Source organism: Pseudorca crassidens, chromosome 11 (assembly GCF_039906515.1).
Source record: "Pseudorca crassidens isolate mPseCra1 chromosome 11, mPseCra1.hap1, whole genome shotgun sequence".
In the NCBI taxonomy this organism is placed as follows: Eukaryota; Metazoa; Chordata; class Mammalia; order Artiodactyla; family Delphinidae; genus Pseudorca; species Pseudorca crassidens.
The window spans coordinates 33,438,213-33,461,167 of record NC_090306.1 but is presented as its reverse complement, the minus strand read 5'-3'; the positions used below and the strand labels follow the sequence as shown (position 1 = coordinate 33,461,167).

General features: G+C 36.7%; 1 protein-coding gene and 1 long non-coding RNA gene across 6 annotated transcripts in view; one reads left to right on the top strand and one right to left on the bottom strand.

Moving 5' to 3' along the window:
• The first annotated feature begins 4,469 nt into the window (after positions 1-4,469).
• LOC137201794 (uncharacterized) lies at positions 4,470-8,860 on the top strand. The gene is made up of 3 exons (XR_010932363.1): positions 4,470-4,734; positions 5,796-5,857; positions 8,587-8,860. It is a non-coding gene; the product is annotated as an uncharacterized lncRNA (long non-coding RNA).
• Positions 8,861-16,450: 7,590 nt separating this feature from the next.
• Positions 16,451-22,955, bottom strand: part of LOC137201792 (uncharacterized) — a 164,738-nt gene continuing 158,233 nt past the window's right edge. For all 5 annotated transcript variants that reach the window (XR_010932345.1, XM_067696154.1, XM_067696161.1 and 2 more), the window contains one exon: positions 16,451-21,904. Coding sequence is in view for 3 of the 5 variants with exons in the window: in XM_067696154.1 (XP_067552255.1) it covers positions 21,776-21,904 (129 nt within the window). In the remaining 2 variants the exon portion in view is untranslated. The remainder of the gene's footprint in view (positions 21,905-22,955) is intronic.

Genomic DNA, 22,955 nt, shown 5'->3' with positions numbered 1-22,955 from the left:
TTTGTTAATAAACAAAATATAACATGCATTCACTTTTAAGTGAATAACCGATAGCTCAAAGTACTGCCAGTATTGCAGTTTTGAAAGAAGAATTTCCCTTCACCAAATAAATGTTTGTCCTGATATATTTCCTGAAACAATCTAACTTTTTATTCTCCAAGTTAGGTTTGTAGCCTATGAACTTCAGCATATTTTTGAATGTTTCTTTCTTTTTTTTTTTTAATTTTATTTATTTAATTTATTTATTTTTGGCTGCATTGGGTCTTCATTACTGTGCGCGGGCTTTCTCCAGTTGTGAGGAGCGGGGACTACTCTTCCTTGTGGTGCGAGGGCTTCTCATTGTGGTGGCTTCTCTTGTTGCGGAGCACAGGCTCTAGGCACGCGAGCTTCAGTAGTTGTGGCTCGCGGTCTCTAGAGCGCAGGCTCAGTAGTTGTGGCCACGGGCTTAGTTCCTCCACGGCATGTGGGATCTTCCCGGACCAGGGCATGAACCCGTGTCCCCTGCATTGGCAGGAAGATTCTTAACCACTGCGCCACAAGGGAAGCCCAAATGTTTCTAATAATGGTGTACCGTGAACTAATTCAACACCAATCATTTTCACATACTGGATTTTGTTGTTTCAAGCAATGAAAGCCACTTAAGCACAAGGACATCCTTTATTGAGAAATAGGATACCACTTAGAAATGCATCACAATAGTTGCAGAATATATATTACCTAATATTCACTGGGCTCACTGTGAAACAGACTTGAGCTAGCAATAAAACAACCTATTTTATTAATTTTCATTTACTTAAGGGTCATTTAGTCCAAACTAAATATAAATTATCATTAATTCATTCAACAATATTTATGGAGCACTGATTTAGGGGCAGGTCCTTCTCCAAGCTATGGAATTTCTGTAAGTTTCCAAAAGACATGAGTCCTAAACTCATGGAGCTCAGTCCTATAAATCTTAATTATATTAAAAAGTCTTTTGTAGGGCTTCCCTGGTGGCGCAGTGGTTGAGAGTCCGCCTGCCGATGCAGGGGACACGGGTTCGTGCCCCGGTTCGGGAAGATCCCACATGTTGCGGAGTGGCTGGGCCCGTGAGCCACGGCCGCTGAGCGTGCCCGTCCGGAGCCTGTGCTCCGCAACGGGAGAGGCCACAACAGTGAGAGGCCCGCGTACCGCAAAAAAAAAAAAAAAAAAAAAAATTCTTTTGTAAAGAACTTTTGTTGTTGTTTCTAAAACAGACTCAATTCAAAGAATTAAAGATAAATTATATACTCATATAAAATTTCAGGTTGATTTAAGTTAAGAAAAAAACAAGAGAGAAAGTATATCTTTCAAATTTCAAAAACAAAATTATCCATTTCTCATTAAAGCATTTACCTTGTGTAAAATAAGGATGCTTCAGCTTTTTCTCTCACTTCCATAGGAAGGGATATTTCTTCTTTTAAGAGAGAATTTCCTGGCATTTTCCTTTTTTTACTAAAAAGAAACTATTCTTATATGTTTTACCGGATTTTCACAGCACCAGGACCCGGGGTAATCAAAGTCATTCACCAGAATGACCGTGCATTGTAACAAGGCCTTCTACTGCTGCCGTCTGTCAAGAATGGAATAATTTTTTTAATGTAGAGAAGCCAGGAAGAAATAAAATGAAATGTCTGCCCTTTAACATTTCAGAACTGGGAAACTGATTCACTCTGCCCTGTTCCAGTTAACTGTAATAGATGTATTTTTGTACTTGTTCAAACCACAGAGCTTCTGATGGGCATTCTTTTAAAATACTCCTATAGATAGAATATATTCTTCCTCTCTGTTTGTTTTCTTTGGAATGGCAGCTGCCTCAACTTAATGAGATTGAGACCATTTCTCTGAGGATCAGGTGCTAGTTCAGTGAGATTAATGAACAGTATGAAAGCTTAGTTTGATATTTGAAAAACTTATTTGTTTACTTATTTATGACCACTACTCATGGAATTCTGCTCCATAACCAGTGAATTCTAGTTCCTCAGGCCTGATTCAGGGTAACGTGTAGACTTTAAAATATGACCAATACTATCCTGATGATATTTTGACATCCTTGACTCTCTAGTAGAATCAGTAGATTTTTAGCAACATTTATTATTTGTTCAGAGATTTAGAGTTCATTCATTTGCATTATCTGTCTTATCACAGTGCCTGAGTGAAGAATGATGGTGATGGTTTCTATAAATACACATTCTCAGTTGAAGGAAACATTTTTCTAATCCTTTCCTATGGTCATTAAAAATATTTTGAAAGTAAATATTAAATATTTTCAATACCAGTTAAAATTAAAGTATTATATCTCTGTGTATCTATTAATATCGTAATTGCATCGTAGTAAGCTGAAAAATGTCTTCCCCCAAAATATTCACAACCTAATCCCTGGAACCTGTGAATGTTACCTTATATTGCAAAAAAACAGGAGTATTTGCAGATGTGATTAAATTGAGATCTTAAGATAGAAAATTATGTTGGATTATCCTAAATGCCATCACATGTATCCCTATAAAAGGGACTCAGATTTTACACAGATGGGGGAGAAGGCAACGTGAAGATGGAGCAGAGAGATACTTAAAGACACTGGAATGATGGGGCCACATTTGACGGGATGCCTGCAGCCATCAGAAACTGGAAAAGTCAAGGAAAAAATTCTCCTATAGAGCCTCTGGGGGGGCCATGGCCCTGCCGCCACTATGACTCAGATTAAGTAATACTGACAGAACTGTGAGAGTGTTAGACCTGCGCGGTCTCCTAGGAGTTTCGACTCGCCCAGGAAACAACAAGAGTCGGAAGTCGATGCAAAACGCAAGAGGTTTATTGAAGGCCGGTGCACCGGGGTTCCTTGGTCCTCACGCAGGAGGTCGAAGAAGGAACCCTTTTGGGCGCGAATATGTCAGTTTTATAGGTTCCCACTTCCCCGTATGTAAATTATAGATTTGGTTGTGTTCTCCTGCTGATTGGTCCCGGCTTAGGCTCGGACCAGAGAGGGAACTTGTCCCCAGCTGCCTGATTGGTCTTTGACAGACACCTTTTTTACATTTTGTTATCTCCCTCCTTCTCCCCAGCTGTCTGATTGGTCTTTGACAGACACCTTTTTTACATTTTGTTATCTCCCCTCCTTCTCGGAAGGGGGCCGGACATCCTGGAAATTCACCCATTGTCTAAGAAGCCCCTATTGTCTGGAGAGTTCTTAATCATTAGCTGGAACAATGTCCCTCAAGTCCCACAAGAGAATAAATGGGACACATTTTGCTTGTTTTAAGCCAAGTATCTGCTGAATTGTTACAGAAACTTTTTATGACTTGGAAAAATTATTCTTATGTTATCTTCTTGATTGAGGGCTTAGCTAATTTATTTCTTGGTTTTTAGTTAATTCTTGAAACATCAATGTCTTTCTGAGAACTATTTTTATCATATTATATATTCATCAGCCCATAATCCATATGGTTGCCATTTAAGCAAATTTAGTGAGATTTTTCTTAGTGCCCATATTCTATGTCTGTAAAACATTATAGATGTTTGAATCGATTGAATGTTATTCATATCGTAGACACATATATTATAGGTTAATATATAGAGGGGTATGGATAGATACTTTTTAATATCAAGTAAAACCAAGTTTTATTATGATATAATTCCTTCTTTGTTTTCTCCTCTTAGTTTTTTGCTTGCTTTGCTATATTTGAACAAAACTGTTTTCTATTGACTTATTACTTACACATGTCATACAGTTTGTAATGATTTCCTGTGAATTTAAAATATACATTGTTATATCTTTAATTAATAGACCTTTAGTTAACCAGTTTCTACCTATAGGTGATATGTTGTTTCACCTGTCATATAAGGTCTTTAAAACTGGCCTTAAAATGCCCTAAGGCCAACATTGTCACTGTTTTTTTAGCTAAAGACTTTTGTCTTGTGGTGGAAATAAAGGGGAAGCATCAGGATGCATATACTTGTCCCACCCACATGGCTGTGTTCCCCTCTCCAGTCTGCATCACTAATAAGCATTTCTAGTTGATCTTTCAGACCTTTACTGTGAGAGACCAATGGATTTAATGAAGAAAGAGTCCTCCAGGGCATGCAGGCTCCCCCAGTTTCTTCAGTGCAGGGTTGTTTCACATGGCATTCCCAGCCTGCAATTAACCTTCCTCAAATGTCTGTCCTTCTAACTAAATTCTTCTTCCCAGCTTCCTGCTGTGTCTACCAATTTTGTTTACTTCTGTGTTGTTTTAAGAACTTGTTTTATCTGTATGTAACAGTACTATTGTAACAGTGAAGAGCTAAATTGGACTCCAGGTTAGATCTGTTTCTTTGAATTTAACCTTTGCTTTTCGTTGCTTTTCTTATTATATCATACATAATGGCCTGCCTCAAGGAACACTGCCCCCTCTGCCTGAATGTTAAACTAAACTGCCTTTGTTCAGCTCACAGGGAGCCGATCTGACCCTGCCCGCTTGTGAATGGCTGCAGTTAAGAAGAAATTAACACATCTCCTCCTATTTTGCAAAATAAATGGCCTTTTGTACTTTACTTCTTCACCTTCTCTCCCTCGCTGTTCTGTAAAAGAAACTGGCATCCAGACCCCGATAAGATGGTTTTTTGGGAACATCTTCTCGGTCTGCCGGCTTTCTGAATGAAATCGCTCTTCCTTGCCTCACCACTTCCTGTCCCGATTTATTGGCCTGCCGTGCGGCGAGCAGAGCGAGCTTGGACTCGGTAACACTATTGCATTATTTGGAACATTAGTTACCTCTTAGATGTCATTTTCTAAGAAAGACAGCGTCACATCTGACTCTAACAAATTGTAAATTCTTAAGTATGTCTTAACTGCTAGAATTTTCTATTTCTTATTCCACTTTTTAGAGTATTTCCCTCATTCACGTGTGTGTTATATTGTGCAAGTTTTACACACTTGTGATGTTTCTCTGTTCTTGTTTATCATAATTTTTACTGATATAAAGCAAACCCCTTGATTTTTAAAGCATTTTTACCGTAAATTCTATTTTGACTGAGATTTACATTGAAAATCTTGTTTTAATCTTGCTTAAAATTTCCAGGTCTATAAATGGAGATACGTTTAAATGTCTTAAATTTTGGTTTTGATTTGTCTACTATAAATAATATAGTGATAGAATTTTAAGTAGTCAGTCTAGGAAAATTTGTCTTTTAATGCAAGCTTTATATCAATTCACAATTATTATGATCCATAATATACTTCATCTTATATCTGGTTTTCATTGAAATTCTTTTGCTTTTTCTCTTGTTTCTGCATTTTCTTGTATTCCAATTTAAAAACTTTTCTAGAAATAGTTTGTATATTATATTTATGGTTCTTATTTTTCTCTAATACTTAAAAATGTCTATCCTCTCTTTATAAATGGTACATGTGAAACCGAGCAGGGCCCTTTTGAGGCTCCCAGGCACGGAGGTCTCTTTTTTGTCCCCTATTTCTTGTCGGCGAGACTCCAGCCTCCTTGACCTTCCCTGAGTTCCAAAGGGCAGATTCAAACAGTTGCTAATCAAGGGAGGAGGAGCCAAAAAACCACTTGAGGCAAGATTAAAGGGAGCAGAGAAGCTCATCTAGATTAGGAGACCCGCCACTGAGACCCTGCACACACCCTAATCTTGTCAGCAACCCCACCCTTGGGAAGCATTGTTATAAAACTCCTTATCAGATCCTCCTGGGTGGGGACACACAGTTTTTTGAGGCAGAAGCCCCCTGTGTCCCCCTTTGCCTGGCAAATTTATAAAGCTATCCTCTTCTATCTCATCCAAAGCTCTGTCTCCGAGGTTCGATTCAGCACTGGTGTACAGAGAAGCTGAGCTTTCGACATCACAGGTAACTGAAATGACCGGATCTAAATGTAAAACAACTTGAACTGCAGCATAAACATCTATGTATATATCCCTGGTAAAACAAACAAATAACAAAAATATCACTATGCATAACTTCTCCTATAACATAGCAATACATTTTGCATGGAATTTCTTGATCCTTCTCCCCTCCTTACCTCTAAACCCAAGGGTTGGTCCTGCCATCTAAAATATCTCTTCTTGTTTATAAGTTTTTATATATACAAACAAAAACAGCAAACAACATGAACGTTCTTAAATGGTAAAAATGCTGAATAAATGATAGTACATATAAATACAGAAATATTACCGTTTTTATATGTGACTTGTATGTCTGTCCTCACATGATATCTTGATTGATGTTTAAGTGGGAAATGTGGGTTTCAGAGTAATGTGCATAGTTTGCTTCCATTCTTTATAGAAGTAAACAGCAAACACATCTACATATGTGTTTGTGTGTATGTATGTTTTTGTATGGGTGCGTGGTATTGAAGCCGAATCCAGCCTCTGTACCCTGACACCGAATTGAATCTCAGAGACAGAGTTTTGGGTGAAGTAGAAAAGAATAGCTTTATTACTTTGCCAGGCAAAGGGGGACACAGCGGTATAATGTCCGCAAAACTGTGTGTCCAAAAAGGGAGGGGGGGTTGTGAAGAGTCTTATAGTCAAGGGGGCAGGGTTGCTGATAAGGATCGGGCTGTGCATTCCTTCAATCCAAATATCATCTGGCATCAGGTGGTGATGGGCAAACTGTTACCTTATCTGGAATGAAGAGTGCTTCATGAAGTAGTTAACATCTTCCATTTGGTAAGGATTTTAGTTCTGCAGAAGAGCTCAAAGATATTGTTATGAATATCCTTTGCGGGGGGTGGGGGTGGGGGGGGACCAGGACCCTGCCCTCAAGGCTGTACTATTGCTTCTAGACTGCTCCTCCCTTGTCTCTGCATCGGCCCCCCTCTCCTGATTAGCAACTGTTTGAACCTGGCCTTTGGAACTCAGAGAAGGGGATACAGAAAGGCTTTTGTGCCCAGGAGCCCCATAGGGTCCTGCTGGGTTTCAGTATCTTTTTAAATTCATGAGGAAAGATGTAATAAGTTATACATTAAAAAAAAACTCATTGCTTGAAGGAGCTAGAAAATGTTTTATTTCTGTGATTGCATTGAACTTGTATTATTTTGCAATACAAATATTTAGTACTTAAATTGCATTACATTCCAAACTAGTGTTGTCAAAAAGTATTTATGTTTTAGTCATTTTTCTCCAGAAAAACAGAGCCTGCAGCAGATATAAAGATATGCAGAGAGAATTTTTTTATGAAGGTGACGTGATTATGGAGGCTGAGAAGTTCTGCGATCTGCAGTTGGCTTGCTGGAGGCCCAGAACACTGGTGACGTAGTTCCTCTTCAAACCCAAAGGCTAAGTGGAGGGGAGCCAATGGCGTAGGTCCCAGTCTGAGTCTGAAGGCCCGAGAACCGAAATCATTGATATCTAAGGGCAGAAGAGGGACCTCCTGGCTCCAACAGAGAGTAAATTCACCCTTCCTCTGCCTTCTTGTTCTATTCAGGCCCTCAGTGGATTGCGTGATGCCCCCCTCCATTGGTGAGGGCCATCTTATTGACTCAGTCTACTGATTCAGATGCTAATCTCTTCCAGAAACACCCTCACAGACATACCCAGAAATAATGTTTCACAAGGTATCTGGGCATCCCTCAGCCCAGTCAAGCAAGTTGACACATAAAATTATCTATCACAATTTAGCATAAGCTGTGTTTTGCTATTTACATATATATGTACATACATATATAGTTTTTTTATATATAAATTTATTATCAGTTTTACTGACCTTTTCTATGTGATTAATTTTCTTTTTCTGAAAAAAATATGTATGTACTTTATTTTTTAATTTTTATATTTCTTCAGTATATTTGTTTTTTTATACTTGCATAATTAGTTACAGAGTTGTTTTTGCAATATCTTTTTTTTGACCACACTTGCACACGTCGCTATATTGTTTTGGAGAATGGGGTCATCTCTCAATACATGTTTTATTACCTCATCAGATAATAAAAAAAATGTGACTGTTTTAAAGTGTAAATATTCCTTTTCTCTAGGAGTTTGTAGCAATTTATTATTATTTTGTTTGTTCATTAATTTTGTCTGAATGTTTCAGATGAAAGCATCATCAATCTTAACAGGGTTTTGGGAGATTGTTTTTAATTCAGTGATATGTTGTACTATTTATTTATCTAAATACCTTTTTCTCTTATATTCTCTCTATCCCTTAGTAGGATATATGTTACTGAGGTTGCATATGCATTTATTTTAAATTCCTAAGCTCCCTTAAAGAAAAGTTTCATATTCATATTTTGCAGGAATGCTATCTTCTCAAACATTACTAAGCATATTTATTAAGTTATTTGTGTTTATTTTTCCATTAATTTCTTTCCTTAATAGATAGTTCTTTCATTAGCTCCAGCCAGTGTTCCTCTTCTATGTTCCCCTCAGATATTTGGTCATTATGGATTTTTCTGTGTAAATTTATAACAGTAGTTAGCATTGATCAATAGTAGTTGTTTAAGTGGCTTCTTTTTATTCACTCAGCACAACACTAAATATTTTTCTTTTCCAAACAGCAGATGCACTTTTACTTTATGTGATTTCTAGCTGTGATTGTAATTATGAACTTGAGTCTGGTCTGGTTTTTCTGTTGAACAGGAAGAAATAGCCTTTTCTATGGTGATGACCAGAAGTTTTCCTCAGCACACCTCTCAGCTTCTCCTTCCAGCTTCAACACTCTGGGAACCTGCCATACTTGAGCTCTTTGGAGAGGTATTCTGGGACAATCGTCTAGATACAGAAAATGTTAAGAGGTAACTGGCACAGAATTAACAGCTTTCATACCTGGCTACAAGACAGTCTTCTCTAGTTTCCCATATATTTCTTGACCTGATGCATTTAAGGACGTTTGAAATCACATTATTTTGAAGTGTCTTAATTTTGCTTATATTGGGTTGTGGACGTTTCAGATTAGGTTTATCCTCTCAAGGCAATCTGATCTTATTGGCTCTGTATCCTTCAGAAATAACTGAATAATTGATTTACTAGGGACTTCTCTTGGTTTTTTAGGACCTCCAAGTCTTTAACTGTTTATTTACTATAATTTGTGATTTCTATAATCTCAATGGGATTTCTGAAGGAAGAAGAGATTAAAACATGCCCTTAGTCAGCCATTTTGAAACCCCAAGTCTCTCTTTTTTTTTAGGTAATATTATCACAGTGAGGGAACAGAAAAAACAGTTAATACCAATCAGAGTTTAATACAGAGTACGGTTCTATGAGTTATACATGGACATATAAACAGCAGTTGAAATCTAATCCCTATTAGAAGGAAATGCACATTCTTAAATGTGATTATTTTAACTTCATTATGATTAATTTTAATAAAATTACATACAGTTTTCTGGAATCCAGTTTATCATTAATTAAAATGAAAGGTATGATTAATACATCCACATTAAAAGTGTTTTTAAAAATTAAGCAAGAAAAAAATACACTAATAAAGTAAATGTGTATTTTATTACTAAATAAGGAAAGTTAATTGGTTTGAAATAATTAGAAATAGACATATCCTAGATTTAAATTGGGTGTAGAATAGAAATCCCACAGAGAATGTAGCTTTAATTCAAAAGGTAATACAGTGAATTTTACAAATCATAACTTGAGTGTGGGTGGAAAATCACTTCAGTTTCTTTTTTTGTTTTTGTTCTTTTTTTGCGGTACACGGGCCTCTCACTGTTGTGGCCTCTCCCGTTGCGGAGCACAGGCTCTGGACGCGCAGGCTCGGCGGTCATGGCTCACGGGCCCAGCCGCTCCGCGGCATGTGGGATCTTCCTGGACCGGGGCACGAACCTGTGTCCCCTGCATCGGCAGGCGGGCTCTCAACCACTGCGCCACCAGGGAAGCCCTCGGTTTCTTTTTAAAGTGTGCATTCCTGGTCCTCATTTCCAAATATCCTAATGAGATTCACAAGAAACTAAATTCCTAACAAGAATCCCCAGGTAATTCTAATGAGAGACACTGTTCCAAGAGAGTATGTACTCATTTTACCACTCAATAAAAGAGCTCAACAGAAATAGTTAATCAGATTTGATAATGCTGCAGCAATGCTAACTATGAGAGTAATAGTAATAATTACAATTACAAGAGCAAACAAGTTAATAGCTTTATAGTTCTCAGTCTGCTATGAACTTTCTTTTAATGGTTTCTACCAATCCTTATAAAAATCTGAGTTCCTACAAATTAAGTTTATACTTCTGATAAAGAATTTAGTCTAAGAAAAGAGAAGCTATTTGTCTATGTCCTGTAAGTAGCAAGCATCAGCACTCTCTCACAGCAGAGACTTCTCCCATAATCCTCCCTGCTAGGCACTTCTATTTAAAATCATAATTTTAATAGTGCAAGTTGAAAACAACATATATTTATATAATTACTATGTACCATGTTAATGTATCACATGACTAATAGAAAGACACCTTTCTGATGTTGATTCTTCCCATACAAGAACAAGGTATTTACTTCCATTAGTCATATCTTTTTTGAAGACTCTCCATAATGCTTCACTATTTTATCTATTGAATTTCTAAAATGTATTGAATGAGTTATTTCTAAATATGTAAATTTTTGTTCTATTGTAACAGAGTTTTTTTTTTTCTTTCTATGGTGTTTCTTATCAATTTTTATTAGGAGAAGTAATTTTGGTAGATGATTAGATCACCAATTTAACACATTGCTTATTTTAATTTTTTGTTACATTACTAAAATTTTCTAGGTAATGTATCTGTAAATTGTTAAAATTTTATACCACTTATGCCTCTCATATAATCATATGATAATTGAAAAAATGCATATTAATCAAGAACTGTGTCAAGCACTGCATTGAGTGTTGGAGTGAAAAAAACAAAAAGCAAAACCTTGCCTCATTAAACTTACAATTTACTGGTAATCTCAGGCATTTGCCAAATAATCATACAGAAATATAATTCCAAATTGGATAGGTTCCATTAAGAAAATACAGAAAGTTTTTTTTTCAATAAATTTATTATTTTATTTATTTAGTTTTGGCTGCATTGGGTATTCGTTGCTGCACACAGGCTTTCTCTAGTTGCACGCAGGCTTTCTGTAGTTGTGGCGAGCGGGGACTACTCTTTGTTGCGGTGCGAGGTCTTCTCATTGCAGCGGCTTCTCTTGTTGTGGAGCACTGGCTCTAGGAACGCGGGCTTCAGTAGTTGTGGCTTGCGGGCTCTAGAACGCAGGCTCAGTAGTTGTGGTCCACAGGTTTATTTGCTCCGCATGTGGGATCTTCCCGAACCAGGGCTCAAACCCGTGTCCCCTGTATTGGCAGGCAGACTCTTAACCACTGCGCCACCAGGGAAGCCCAAGAAAATACAGAAAGCTTTTAATGTATGCCACGGGGCATGTGATTAGCAGTTCAGATTTTAGAGAAATGCTGCAGTTAACTAGAAGTGTTACGGAATATTATTTTACATGGGTGGCACTATTTGAAGCTCCAGGCATGAGGGAAAACAGGGCACAATGGAGAGCCTAGGGCCTGGTGACTGAGGCAGAGACCACAAAGGGGAATGAGATAGGAGAGTGTATTATCTACTGCTGTGTAAGAAATTACCTAATTTTAATGGTTTCTAACAATAAAAATGTATTTTCTAACAGTTTTTGGGAGTCAGGGATCAGAGTGTGACTTAGTTAAGTGCCTTTGTTTAACATCAATACTGAAATTATAGTCTGTAGGCCACCTGGGGCTCTGGTCACACCTATAGACTCAAAGTGAGGAGGGATAAATCCAGTTACAAGTCCATTCATGTGGTTGTTGGCAAGTCTCTGTCCCTCGACACATGAGCCTCCTACAGGGCTGCTCGACAAGGTGGCCTAACATGGTGATCAAATCCAAGAAAGCATGAGAGAAAGCAGCCAAAATGGAAGCCAGTCTTTTTACAGCCTAATCTTGGAAATGACAAGTCACCCCTTCTGCTATTCTATGTTACAAAGGACTCCATAAGTCTAGCCTCCACCACCCACAGCCCCTCCCTCCACGACCCACACCACCACACACACACATGCACACTCCATCCTTCCAATCTTCTCCATCTCACTGTCTATTGTTTCTGTTCCCAGGGTGACCATAAGCTGTGGCTGAACCATAAAAATCTTCACGTACGCACAAGCTGACAGTGCTTTGCAAAACGCCCATACTGTGCCCCTCTTACTCCCTGTCTGACGACTTCTTTGTTTGAGCCGTTACAGGACCTCTTTTGGCACGTTCCTTTGCACAACCTGAAAGTATGTGGGAGTTAATCTCCCAAGGGATAAACTTTGAACAGTAGGATTCAGTAATTTGTTGGTAAATTCAGTCCTATTTATCCCTTGCAATAGAAGGACCCCAAATGAAGCTAGTATGGATTTTTGAGAGTGATCATGGTATTCTGTAATTTGTCTTACTTAGTGGTAGGCAGTTCAATAATCTATACTTGTGTCATCTCTCCCTTCCTCCTTGCCACTTTGTCTTTCACTTCTCCCTAGAAATGAACATAACTCCTCTGCCTCAGGTTCAGCTTTCTGGAAAGACTAAGCTACCAGTTTGTACTTAGAATGCTAATCTTCAGGGTAGAATTTCGGAACTGAATTTTACCCTCAACTGAAAGCAATAAGAACACCATGTAAGAGCACAATCACTAAAGATTTTATGTGTCACTTGGATGAGGTATAGGTGGAAGGTGAAGAGTTCAGATTTATAATGGCTAAGGCACTTGAGCAGTATGACAGCAAAAAATAATTATAAGAACTGTGAAGTGGGTTGGCTTTTTATAAACTGCTAACCATAAGAATGTACTGTAAACCGTTGTTATTTTTAACCCAAATTTTAGTATAAAAATATGTGACCTTCAAAAATTAGAAGTTTGCATTCCTATATCCCTTACCTAGAGTTTCCAGGTTTCATTATTTGTTATATATCTTCTATCTCTCACCCTCGGTCTACCTAAACATACACTCACAACAATACACATTTTGATTACATATTTATCAATTATTTAAAACTAAGTTTCTGATACTTCACACAAATATTTTAGCTTGTATTTCATTTTTTTAAAAGATATTTTATCTAATTGTAATTATCACATCCAGAAAATTTAAGCCTGATATACAAAATGTTCTTTAATATTTATGTCATGTGTTCAATATAACAATTTTCCCCAAATATGCCACTGAATATTTTTCTAGTTGTTTTTATTTCTTAGTTCTGATCCAAGATCTAATAAAAGATCGCATATTGAATTTTCTGGTCGTCTAGAACAACCCATATTCCTTTTATTTTTATAACGACGTTTTCACAGTTGTGACTGAGAATTTTCTTCACTTACTTCCAAATACCAGGAATGAACTTGACTAAGGGCTCCAAATCCACCACTCTGAAATCCAACTCTGTGATAACACTGAGGTCACAGGCTATCTACGGGACTCCTCTTAGAGCCGATGTTGCCAGTAACTATGTCCCTTTATTTTCCATTCTTGATATTGAAATTTTTCATTCTTATAGGAAGCTCTTCTCCCTTTTTTCTTGGTCACTGTAACTAGAAGTTTGTCAATTTTATTGAACTTTTCAAAGAATATGCTTTTATTTGCATTGATTTTTTTTTATTTTTCTATTTTCAATTTCATTAATTTCTTCTCCATTCTTTATTACTTCTTTCTACTTGCTTTGGGTTTAGTTTGCTCTATTTTTCTTTAAAAATTTCTTAAGATGGGGCTTCCCTGGTGGCGCAGTGGTTGAGAGTCTGCCTGCTAATGCAGGGGACACGGGTTCGTGCCCTGGTCCGGGAAGATCCCACATGCTGCGGAGCGGCTGGTCCCGTGACCCATGGCCACTGAGCCTGCGCGTCCAGAGCCTGTGCTCCGCAACGGGAGAGGCCACAACAGTGAGAGGGCCGCGTACCACAAAAAAAAAAAAAAAAAAAAATTCTTAAGATGAAAAATTAAATTATTGATCTGAGTCATTTCTTCTTTCCTAATATAAGTATTCAATACTATAAATGACCCTGAAAGCACTGCTATAGCTGTATCCCTCATATTTTGATGTGTTGTATTTTTATCTGTATTTCATACAGACTATTTTTTCATTGGTTTTAGACTTCCCCTTTAACCCTGGGTTATTTAGAAATGGGATGTTTAATATCTAAAGATTTGAGAATTTTTTAGATTTATTCCTGTTTGACTTATAGCTAAATTCTATTATGCTATTAAAATGTAGCTACGATTTCTACTCTTTTAAATTGTTTGAGATATTTTTATTGGCTTATTATATGGTCTATCTTGTTGAATATTCATATGTCTTTGAAAATAATGTGTATTCTACTGTTGGGTGAATTGTTCTATAAATGTTAATTAAGACTATTTGGTTGATAGTGTTCAAATCTTCTATACTCTTACTGTCTTTCTGCCTATTTGTTCTATCAATTACTGGGAAAGGATTTTTGATGTCTCAATTATAATTTTAGAACTGCCAACTTGTTTTACTAACTTCCATTTTTGTCTCATTTATTTTGATGCTCTGTTATCAGTAATATATATATATATATTTGTATTTATGGTCATTATGTCTTATTGGAGAATTGACCCTTAATGATGATATACTGTCCCATTTTATTCTGGATAGTATTCCTTGTTCCGAAGCTGGCTTTTTCTGATATTAACATAGCTATTCAAGGTTTTGGGGGATATTTTCATGGCATATCTTTCTCCATCTTTTTACTTTTAACTTATCTTTATCAGTATATATTAACTGCATTTCTAATAGACACAGTAGAATTGGATCTTGCTGTCTGATCCAATCTGACAATTGCATTCTTAAGAAAGTTATATTTAAGCCATTCATAAGTAACGGGATTATGGATGTCGTTGGATAAAAACTTTACTAAATTGCTAGCTGTTTTGTATTTATTTAATTTATTATATACTCTTGCTCTGCCTTCTTTTGCATTAAATAAACATTATATAGTATATCATTTTACCTCCACTATTGACTTATTACTTATACATCTCTTATAAAGTTTGTAGTAATTTTCTGCTAATTTAAAATATACATTGTTATATTTTTAATGAATATACCTTTAATTAATCAGGTTCTACCCTCAAATGATTGTTTCACCTATCATATAAGCTCGTTAAAACTGGCCTTAATATACCCTAAGGCCAGTAGTGTCACTGTTCTTTCTGATTAAAGCTTTTGTCTTGTGGTGGAAATAAAGAGGAAGCATCAGGATGCATATACTTGTCCCACCCACATGACTGTGTTCCCCTCTCCAGTCTGTATCACCATAGGCACTTCTTAGTTGATTTTTCAGACCCTTTGCTGTGAGAGGCCAATGGGGTTCATGAAGAAAGAGTCCTTCAGGGCATGCAGACTCCTCCAGTTTCTTCAGTGCAGTGTTGTTTCACATGGCATTGCCAGCCTGCAATCATCCTTCTTCAAGTATCTGCTCTTCTAGCATCCTACCAATTTTGTTTTGTTGTGTGTTGTTTTAAGAACTTGTTTTTTTTCTGTATACAGCAGTACTATTGTATTATTTGGAACATTAGTCTTCTCTTAGATGTCACTTTCTAAGAAAGACAACTTCACATCTGACTCTGACAAACTGTAAATTCTTAAGTATGTATTACCTGCTTGAATTGTCACATAATAGTAAATGTTACACTGAAAATATTTTATGATGAAAGACCTTTGGAATAAAATACCCTTGGAATATGGTAAACAAAGTTTTAACATATTAAACAGGGAACTTTTTAAACAGAAGTACTTAGTAAGTTTCTCACAACTTGACATAACCTTAAATACATACCTTACTTAGAATGATTGCTTCTATCATAGAACAGTCCTATGCTGAGATCTATACCATTATTGAAATAGCTGAAAATCAATGTGTTATTGGGAGATATATAGCCAGGTGTATATTCACATTGTCAGTACGCTTTATAATAAATGCTCAAGGACTTAAAATTATTATAGCTAAGTGATTTGCCCTTGAAATTCAGGGATTACTGTTATGTATTTTGATTCTTGCATTTTATATAATAGTAAGTTCATTTGGTTCAGAGCCCTAAATGTTTCCAAATGACTACAATTTTTTCAATGCCAGCAGTTTGGAAAATAATTGCTTTGAATCTCATTTTTTTTTTTATTACCCATCATCTACACTATGCCACCCAGACAAGAGAACAGTGAAGTAAAAACACATTGTTGATTTTTTTGTTACATTACAAAGTCTTCCCGTTAACGTATATTGATATGGAGTTTTTTTAAGTGCAAGGACTAATATCACTGAAAGTACAAAATAACATGCCTTAAATTTTGTTGTTTCTGGTAGATAGGCTCTGCTATAGAAATGCTGATTTGAAGGATAGTCACAAAAAGTCACAAAACCAGATATGTAAATTTTACATGGATTAGAATATATTAGCTCAAATTTAACTGAATCCTAATTTTAGAAAAGCTACAGAACTTAACAGATAGTCAAGTTAAAAGCTTATTTATTATAATTTGTGATAAGACAAAAGATCATATATTCATACCATTCCACACTTCACAATATATAGGGCATGGAATTTCTAACACTCTTGATATCTTTGGCTTAATCCCATAAAGTTAACATTAAAAACTTCAATATTTTTTGAGAAAGATTAACAATTTAAACAAATATTACATATGGTTTAGGATTTACTAAATGAAAATTGAAATTCCATTCTGAAATTTAGTGATTATTGATTTCTTCAATCCACATAAAATTAATTTCAGGACAGCAAGGCACAGTTCAGTCAGATGAGCACAAATTTCCTTATTTTCTCTGTTCAATGTTAGACAAGAAATATTCAAATATAAACCATGCTATCTTCTGTCTGATGATAGTGTGTCAGATACAATGGTGTTCATCAACCCAATCTATTCAGCCCCACTGTTTTCCTAGTCTTCTTTCATCTAAGGAAAGCAATGTAGCATGGTTCCAACAATTAGATGGAAACAAGTCACTGAGTTGAGCTTTTGGGAATGTTTTGAAGAATGGTGAGGCTCCATAGGCAGGCAGTTATGCTTTTGCCCTTAGGCACTTTATGTTTTTTCCACCCTTTCTTCTTATTTATGCTTGGAATAATGGCAGGTTGTTAGAAGATTATCAACCATACTATGAATGGGAGAATGGAATCCACATGCTAAAAATGGCGAAGCAGGAAGATAGAATGTACCTGGGGCTTCAATGGCATTGGTCAGAAGCTGCATGTTTAAGAAAAACTTATAACAGCAACAAAACAACTAAGAGAGAAGAGGAGGTTGAGAGAGAATGAGAGAGAGAGAGAGACTTAGAATGAAGAATGTTCTTTTATGTTTTTCTCCCTTGTTTGTACTCTTTCTTTGAAAAAGAAAACCATCATAGGATAAAGTGCTAAAAAAATGCTCAATATTTACTTAGTTAACTTATTCAATATGCTTTCCAGAAGAAAAAAAAATCATTACATGAAGTGGTTGACAGAATTGTAAAAATATCTCCCCAAGATTTTTTGTTTCCTAGCTGTTCAGTAAAGCACTGATACGGGTACTGCTGAGAAGAGTCTTTCACATGGAATTAAGGTTACTAATCAATTGCTTTATATTAGGAAGGTTATCCTGGATTACCTGAGTGGACTTAATGTACTCATATGAGCCCTTAAAAGCTAAAGAGGAAGACAGAATCATCAGTCAAAGAGATGAAGCTTAAGGGACTTGACCCACTCTTGTTGGTTTGAAGATGGAGGAATGGGGCCAGGAGCCAAGGAAGGCTAGCAGCCTCTAGAAGCTGAGAAAGATCCCTGATGTCTAGCCAACTGGTAATACCAGCAAGAAAACAGGCACCTTAGCCCTACAACCACAAGGAAGTGAATCCTACCAATCACTCACACAAGCCAGGATGTGGATTCTGCCTTAAAGCATCAAGAAAGGAACACAGCCATGTAGACACGTTGATTTTAGCCTTCTGAGACCCAAGGAAGCTAGACTTCAGACTGTGAAGGCACTGTGAGATAATGCCTGTGTTAAGTCTCTGAATTTGTGGCAATTTGTTATGGCAACATTATGAAACTAATAATCATAGTAATACAAGAGAACCTGTTTAGGACATTTGCAAAAAATGTCCTGACATATTAACCTTTCAAAAATTACTTTCATCAAATTATAAGGCACAGATCAGAGATCAAAACCCTGAAAAATTACTACTAAGAACTCAGTGTTTGAGTGGAGGCAGGGAAGTAAGGATCATGAGATGCAATCAGGGTAGATAGTGTGTGGCTCTGTGGATGGGCCTTTGTGATTGAGTTTCCAATTGGAAGTTTGAAAAATAAATGCCAAAAAACTACACTACTTCAGAGTTTTCACTAGTGTCAATTTCTAAAAAATCTTGCATGAATTACTATAATTTCAACAAAACATTGATTTTACTAACATTTTATATTGTTGTAACTCTAAGGTTTGAACAATAATGTTTACTGTGAAATATAGGAAATTTATAATTATGTGTTTTTCAATTTTTTGCATGTAAAAAGTAGGTTGATTGAGACTATGCAGTCCCATCTATTCACTCTTTGTGATTATACTGAAGTGCCATTCTCTTCAAAAAAGAAGAAAATATAGAGAGCTCAACTGAAATGAAAGGATTATAGTAGTATGAATTACTCATTCATATTAGTGATATATTCAATCAATCCAAAATATTAATTGAATAACCATTATATCCAATGATTTTTATACATAAATTTACCTATATTGCCACAACACAATGCATATTTTGAATGCATTTAAATTATTTTACACACATATACAAAATAAGACTGCTGATGATTAAATTTCACCTCGAAGTATCTTATTAGGTGATTAAATAGTAGGTGGCACAAGGTACAGTGAATAGTACCAACTATTATTTCATCACTCACTTATAATAAAACATTGAATAAAGAGTCAGTGTTGTATTTATCTGAGTTTCCCAAGCAAACAACAAAATACCTAATCCGTAGGAACATAAAAATGCTGTTGGAGTGAACTGTATGTTAATAGTTACACGATTTAAGCAAGAACATGACCAAGGATAAATGTATAACTGAATAGTTATGTTGTGTCATTTTGATAAAAAATTTCAAAATAACACTAAAAAGTCAAGTTTTGTTCTCAATTATTTGCTATCTTTCATTCTCTAAACAAATATTACATGAGTACTTGCCATGTAGCAAGTATCCAAGACATTTAGGGAATGGAAACGAACAAAGAGAGTCTCTGGCTTTAAGAATTTCCTGGACATGTTAGAATGTTTGCCACATGCAATACCTGAAGATGTTTATTAGAGCTTTATTCGGCATGCAGCAAAAGGCAGAGGAGGAAGTGTTTAACTCAAGGTAAGTTGTTTATCTGCTGAGGGAAAATCAGTGAAATCAGCTGAGAAAAACTGTCATGTGATATTATGGCTTAGTTATTCTGAAATGGGAAATAAAAGAATACTTTATACAGAAATATTAAATTATTTTATGGTGTGCAAATTAAATTTTTTGCATTGGTGTTTTTTAAAATGGCAATGTTAATCATGAACTTAAGAAAAAATATAGGTGAAAAAAGAGAAATGAGTTATATTTTTCAGGATTGGGCTGAGGGGAATATACTCCAGGCAGTGGCAACAGAAGATGCAGCTTGCAGGGCTGTGAAAACTCATGGAACTTTTGAATGATGACAGGGAGTTCAGAGCCAGAGCAGAGAGGTTTTGTAGGCAGACAGGGATGAGTCTGAGAAGCAAGCAGGAGTAAGATCAAAAAAGTTCTCAAATATATTGCCAACAAGTATTGCCAACAAGCTAGGCTCTGGGAACTCAATGACAGATGTGAATTGCAGAGGAATGACCATATTTCCATTTCAGAACAATCACACTGGCAACAATGTGGAGAGTCAGAAGGGAGGCCAGAATGTGGGCACTCAAACGAAGAAAAAATGAGCATGAGCCCAATGCCAGCAGAAATAGGGTGGAGGAGAGGGCTTCAAGAAAGGTTTAGGACGTAGAGTCTGTAAGACTTTCTGATTGATTTGAAATGAAGGGGAGGAACTGCCAAAGGAAGATTCAAGGACCACCCCAATTTACTGGTTAGCAAAACTTAACTTATCACACATACTTGTGATAACTATAAACTGAGATTTAAAAAAATCTTATTTATACTTGAATTTCAGAGTTAACCTAAACATTTCCTAATAAAACTTGCCTATAATTATGATTCCTTCTATTTTTTTCCTAATACTCAAAAGCAGTGATTTTACATTTCATGTAATCATGGTATAAGTGGCATGAGAAATACTAATTGCAGAATATTTACTTCAATAAGCCTTTTTCTCATGTGTTTGAATATTTCAAAACAGTTCGTGACATTAAAGAAAAAATAAAAAAGATATAGTTAATTCTAAAAGGCACCATGAAATGCAAAAGTGCAACCTATACTTAAAAAAACATTAAAACATTGAGTATTTGTCCACATATATTGCCCACTGATTTGCAGCAGCAGTAATTCATGTAAAAGCTATCATGTAATATACATGAGATTGCTTTTCTACAATCTTGCAGAAAGGATACTTGGAAGTATCCTTTTGTACCAAAACTGGAATCATTTCTCTGATGATAGGGTAAAGTAAGGTGAAGCTTTGCATTTCATGAGTAGTCAGTAAATGTAGGTGGGTGAAATCATTTATTCCTTTCAAACAGATCACAAAATGTGTTATTCTTGATGATTTCCAACAATATTATAAGTCCTTGAAGTAGCACATGTATTTGCAGAAAAAAAAATATACACATAAGCAAAGCAGGGTGAAAGAAACAAAAATTTACCCATGATCCCAATAACGATTATATATATATTTGAAAGAGAGAGACAGAGAGGATGCTAGCTAACTGACTAGGTAATCAGACTCCCTAAGCAAAGTCTACCATTACAGGGATTCTAGGAATCTAGGGGTGGGCAGGAATATAGTGATTCTAGTACGTCATAGTGCTTAGTCACTGGGGAAGCAGTCTGGCAAGAACACATTGGCCAATCTTGGGGCAGCTGGAGGCTGTCAACCAGCTATCCTTCCTGCAGAAGTCTTCCTTGAATAGAGATGTAAGCAAGACACCTCCCATCCATCCCTTGCTTCATACAGATTCTCTTCTCTGTGCATGAGGTTTGGAAAACAGCTCCTTCATCATTTTTTTTTTTCTTTTTTTAAAATTAATTAATTTATTTTTTTTGGCTGTGTTGGGTCTTCGTTTCTATGCAAGGACTTTCTCTAATTGTGGCGAGCGGGGGCCACTCTTCATCGCGGTGCGTGGGCCTCTCACTATCGCGGCCTCTCTTGTTGCGGAGCACAGACTCCAGACGCGCAGGCTCAGCGGCCATGGCTCACGGGCCCAGTTGCTCCGCGGCATGTGGGATCTTCCCAGACCAGGGCTCGAACCCGTGTCCCCTGCATTAGCAGGCAGACTCCCAACCACTGCGCCACCAGGGAAGCCCCATCATTTTTTTTTTAAGCTTTGTATATGCATTTTTCTTTTGAACCAGAATCATTTTTTTATTTAATTTTTAAAAAAATTTTTGGCCATGTCCAGTCTTTGTTGCTGTGTGTAGGCTTTCTCTAGATGCGGCGAGTGGGGGCTGCTCTTCATTGTGATGAGCGGGCTTCTCATTGCAGTGGCTTCTCTTGTTGTGGAGCACAGATTCTAGGCACGCGGGCTTCAGTAGTTGAGGCATGAGGGCTCAGTAGCTGTCGCTCACGGGCTCTAGAGTGCAGGCTCAGTAGTTGTGGCACACGGGCTTAGTTGCTCCGCGGCATGTGGGATCTTTCCGGACCAGGGCTCAAACCCGTGTACCCTGCATTGGCTGGCGGATTCTTAACCACTGTGCCACCAGGGAAGTCCCTCTTCCGTAGTCCTTGTCCGTGTTTCTGAGGAGAAACTTATGAGAGGTTAGTGGGAAGAGGTACAGACACCATTGCTGCAGGTAGGTTCAGGGTACCATTAATACTCATCCTCTCCCTCCTCAAACACCTATACTAATTTCCTCCTACCCTTAATTATTACCACAGGATTTGGTAGCTTACCTGGCTTTATGACCCAGGATTAGCTATATAGTTTTCTGTGTTCAGTGCAAAATGAAATGTAGGACTCCTTGTTCAAAAATTACTAAGAATTTCAAAACAGTGACAGCAGAGCAATAGACCAAGCATGAGGTTCTTTTAAGTATGGGGCTCTTCATTTGACCTGTGGGACTGCCCAGGTCAAATGCCCATGAATCTGGCCCTGTTGTGGCCCAAACTTAAATTTCTAAAGGGACTGAGACCGTGGTAATCACCCCTCTGTCTGGCTGGGGTTGCTGCATCCATCCACTCACAGGTACAACTGGGTAAGTTCCAAATTTCATAATGAGAATGCATAAGCATTACTGAACTGAGCATGAGGAATTGGATTAATATCATGATTTTAGGTGTGGAAATGGTAAATAGGAGCTTAGAATTCACTAAATTATAAAACTGAAGAATGTTTCAATGTTTATGCCAGTTAAATGGTATTCTTTTAACAATGTTACTTTATTTTCATATGTGATGGGAACCTCCTAATTCCCGAAAAGATCTGTGACTTCTGAAAAAATAAACAATACCTTGAAGTTTTGTGACTTCACACCTACTTTATAAACTAATTGAGCTGAAGATTGGTGTTTAAAATTCTTGTGTTCTCGAGTGGACAGCTTGTGAAAAAAATTGAGGAAAAAAATAATACTTACTGGAAAATAAGAAATTTATTTGGTAAAGTATAAAAATATTCTATTGGAGAAGTGAATATGGCCTGTGCATTGCTTATTAATAATAATAAATATTTACAAAGCACCTTCTAGGCACTAGGAAAAGTTCTAATTGCTTTACATTTTTTTTATTATATGATAAATGCCCCCATTTTATGGATAAGGAAACAGAATAAGTAAATATAGGTAAAAATTTA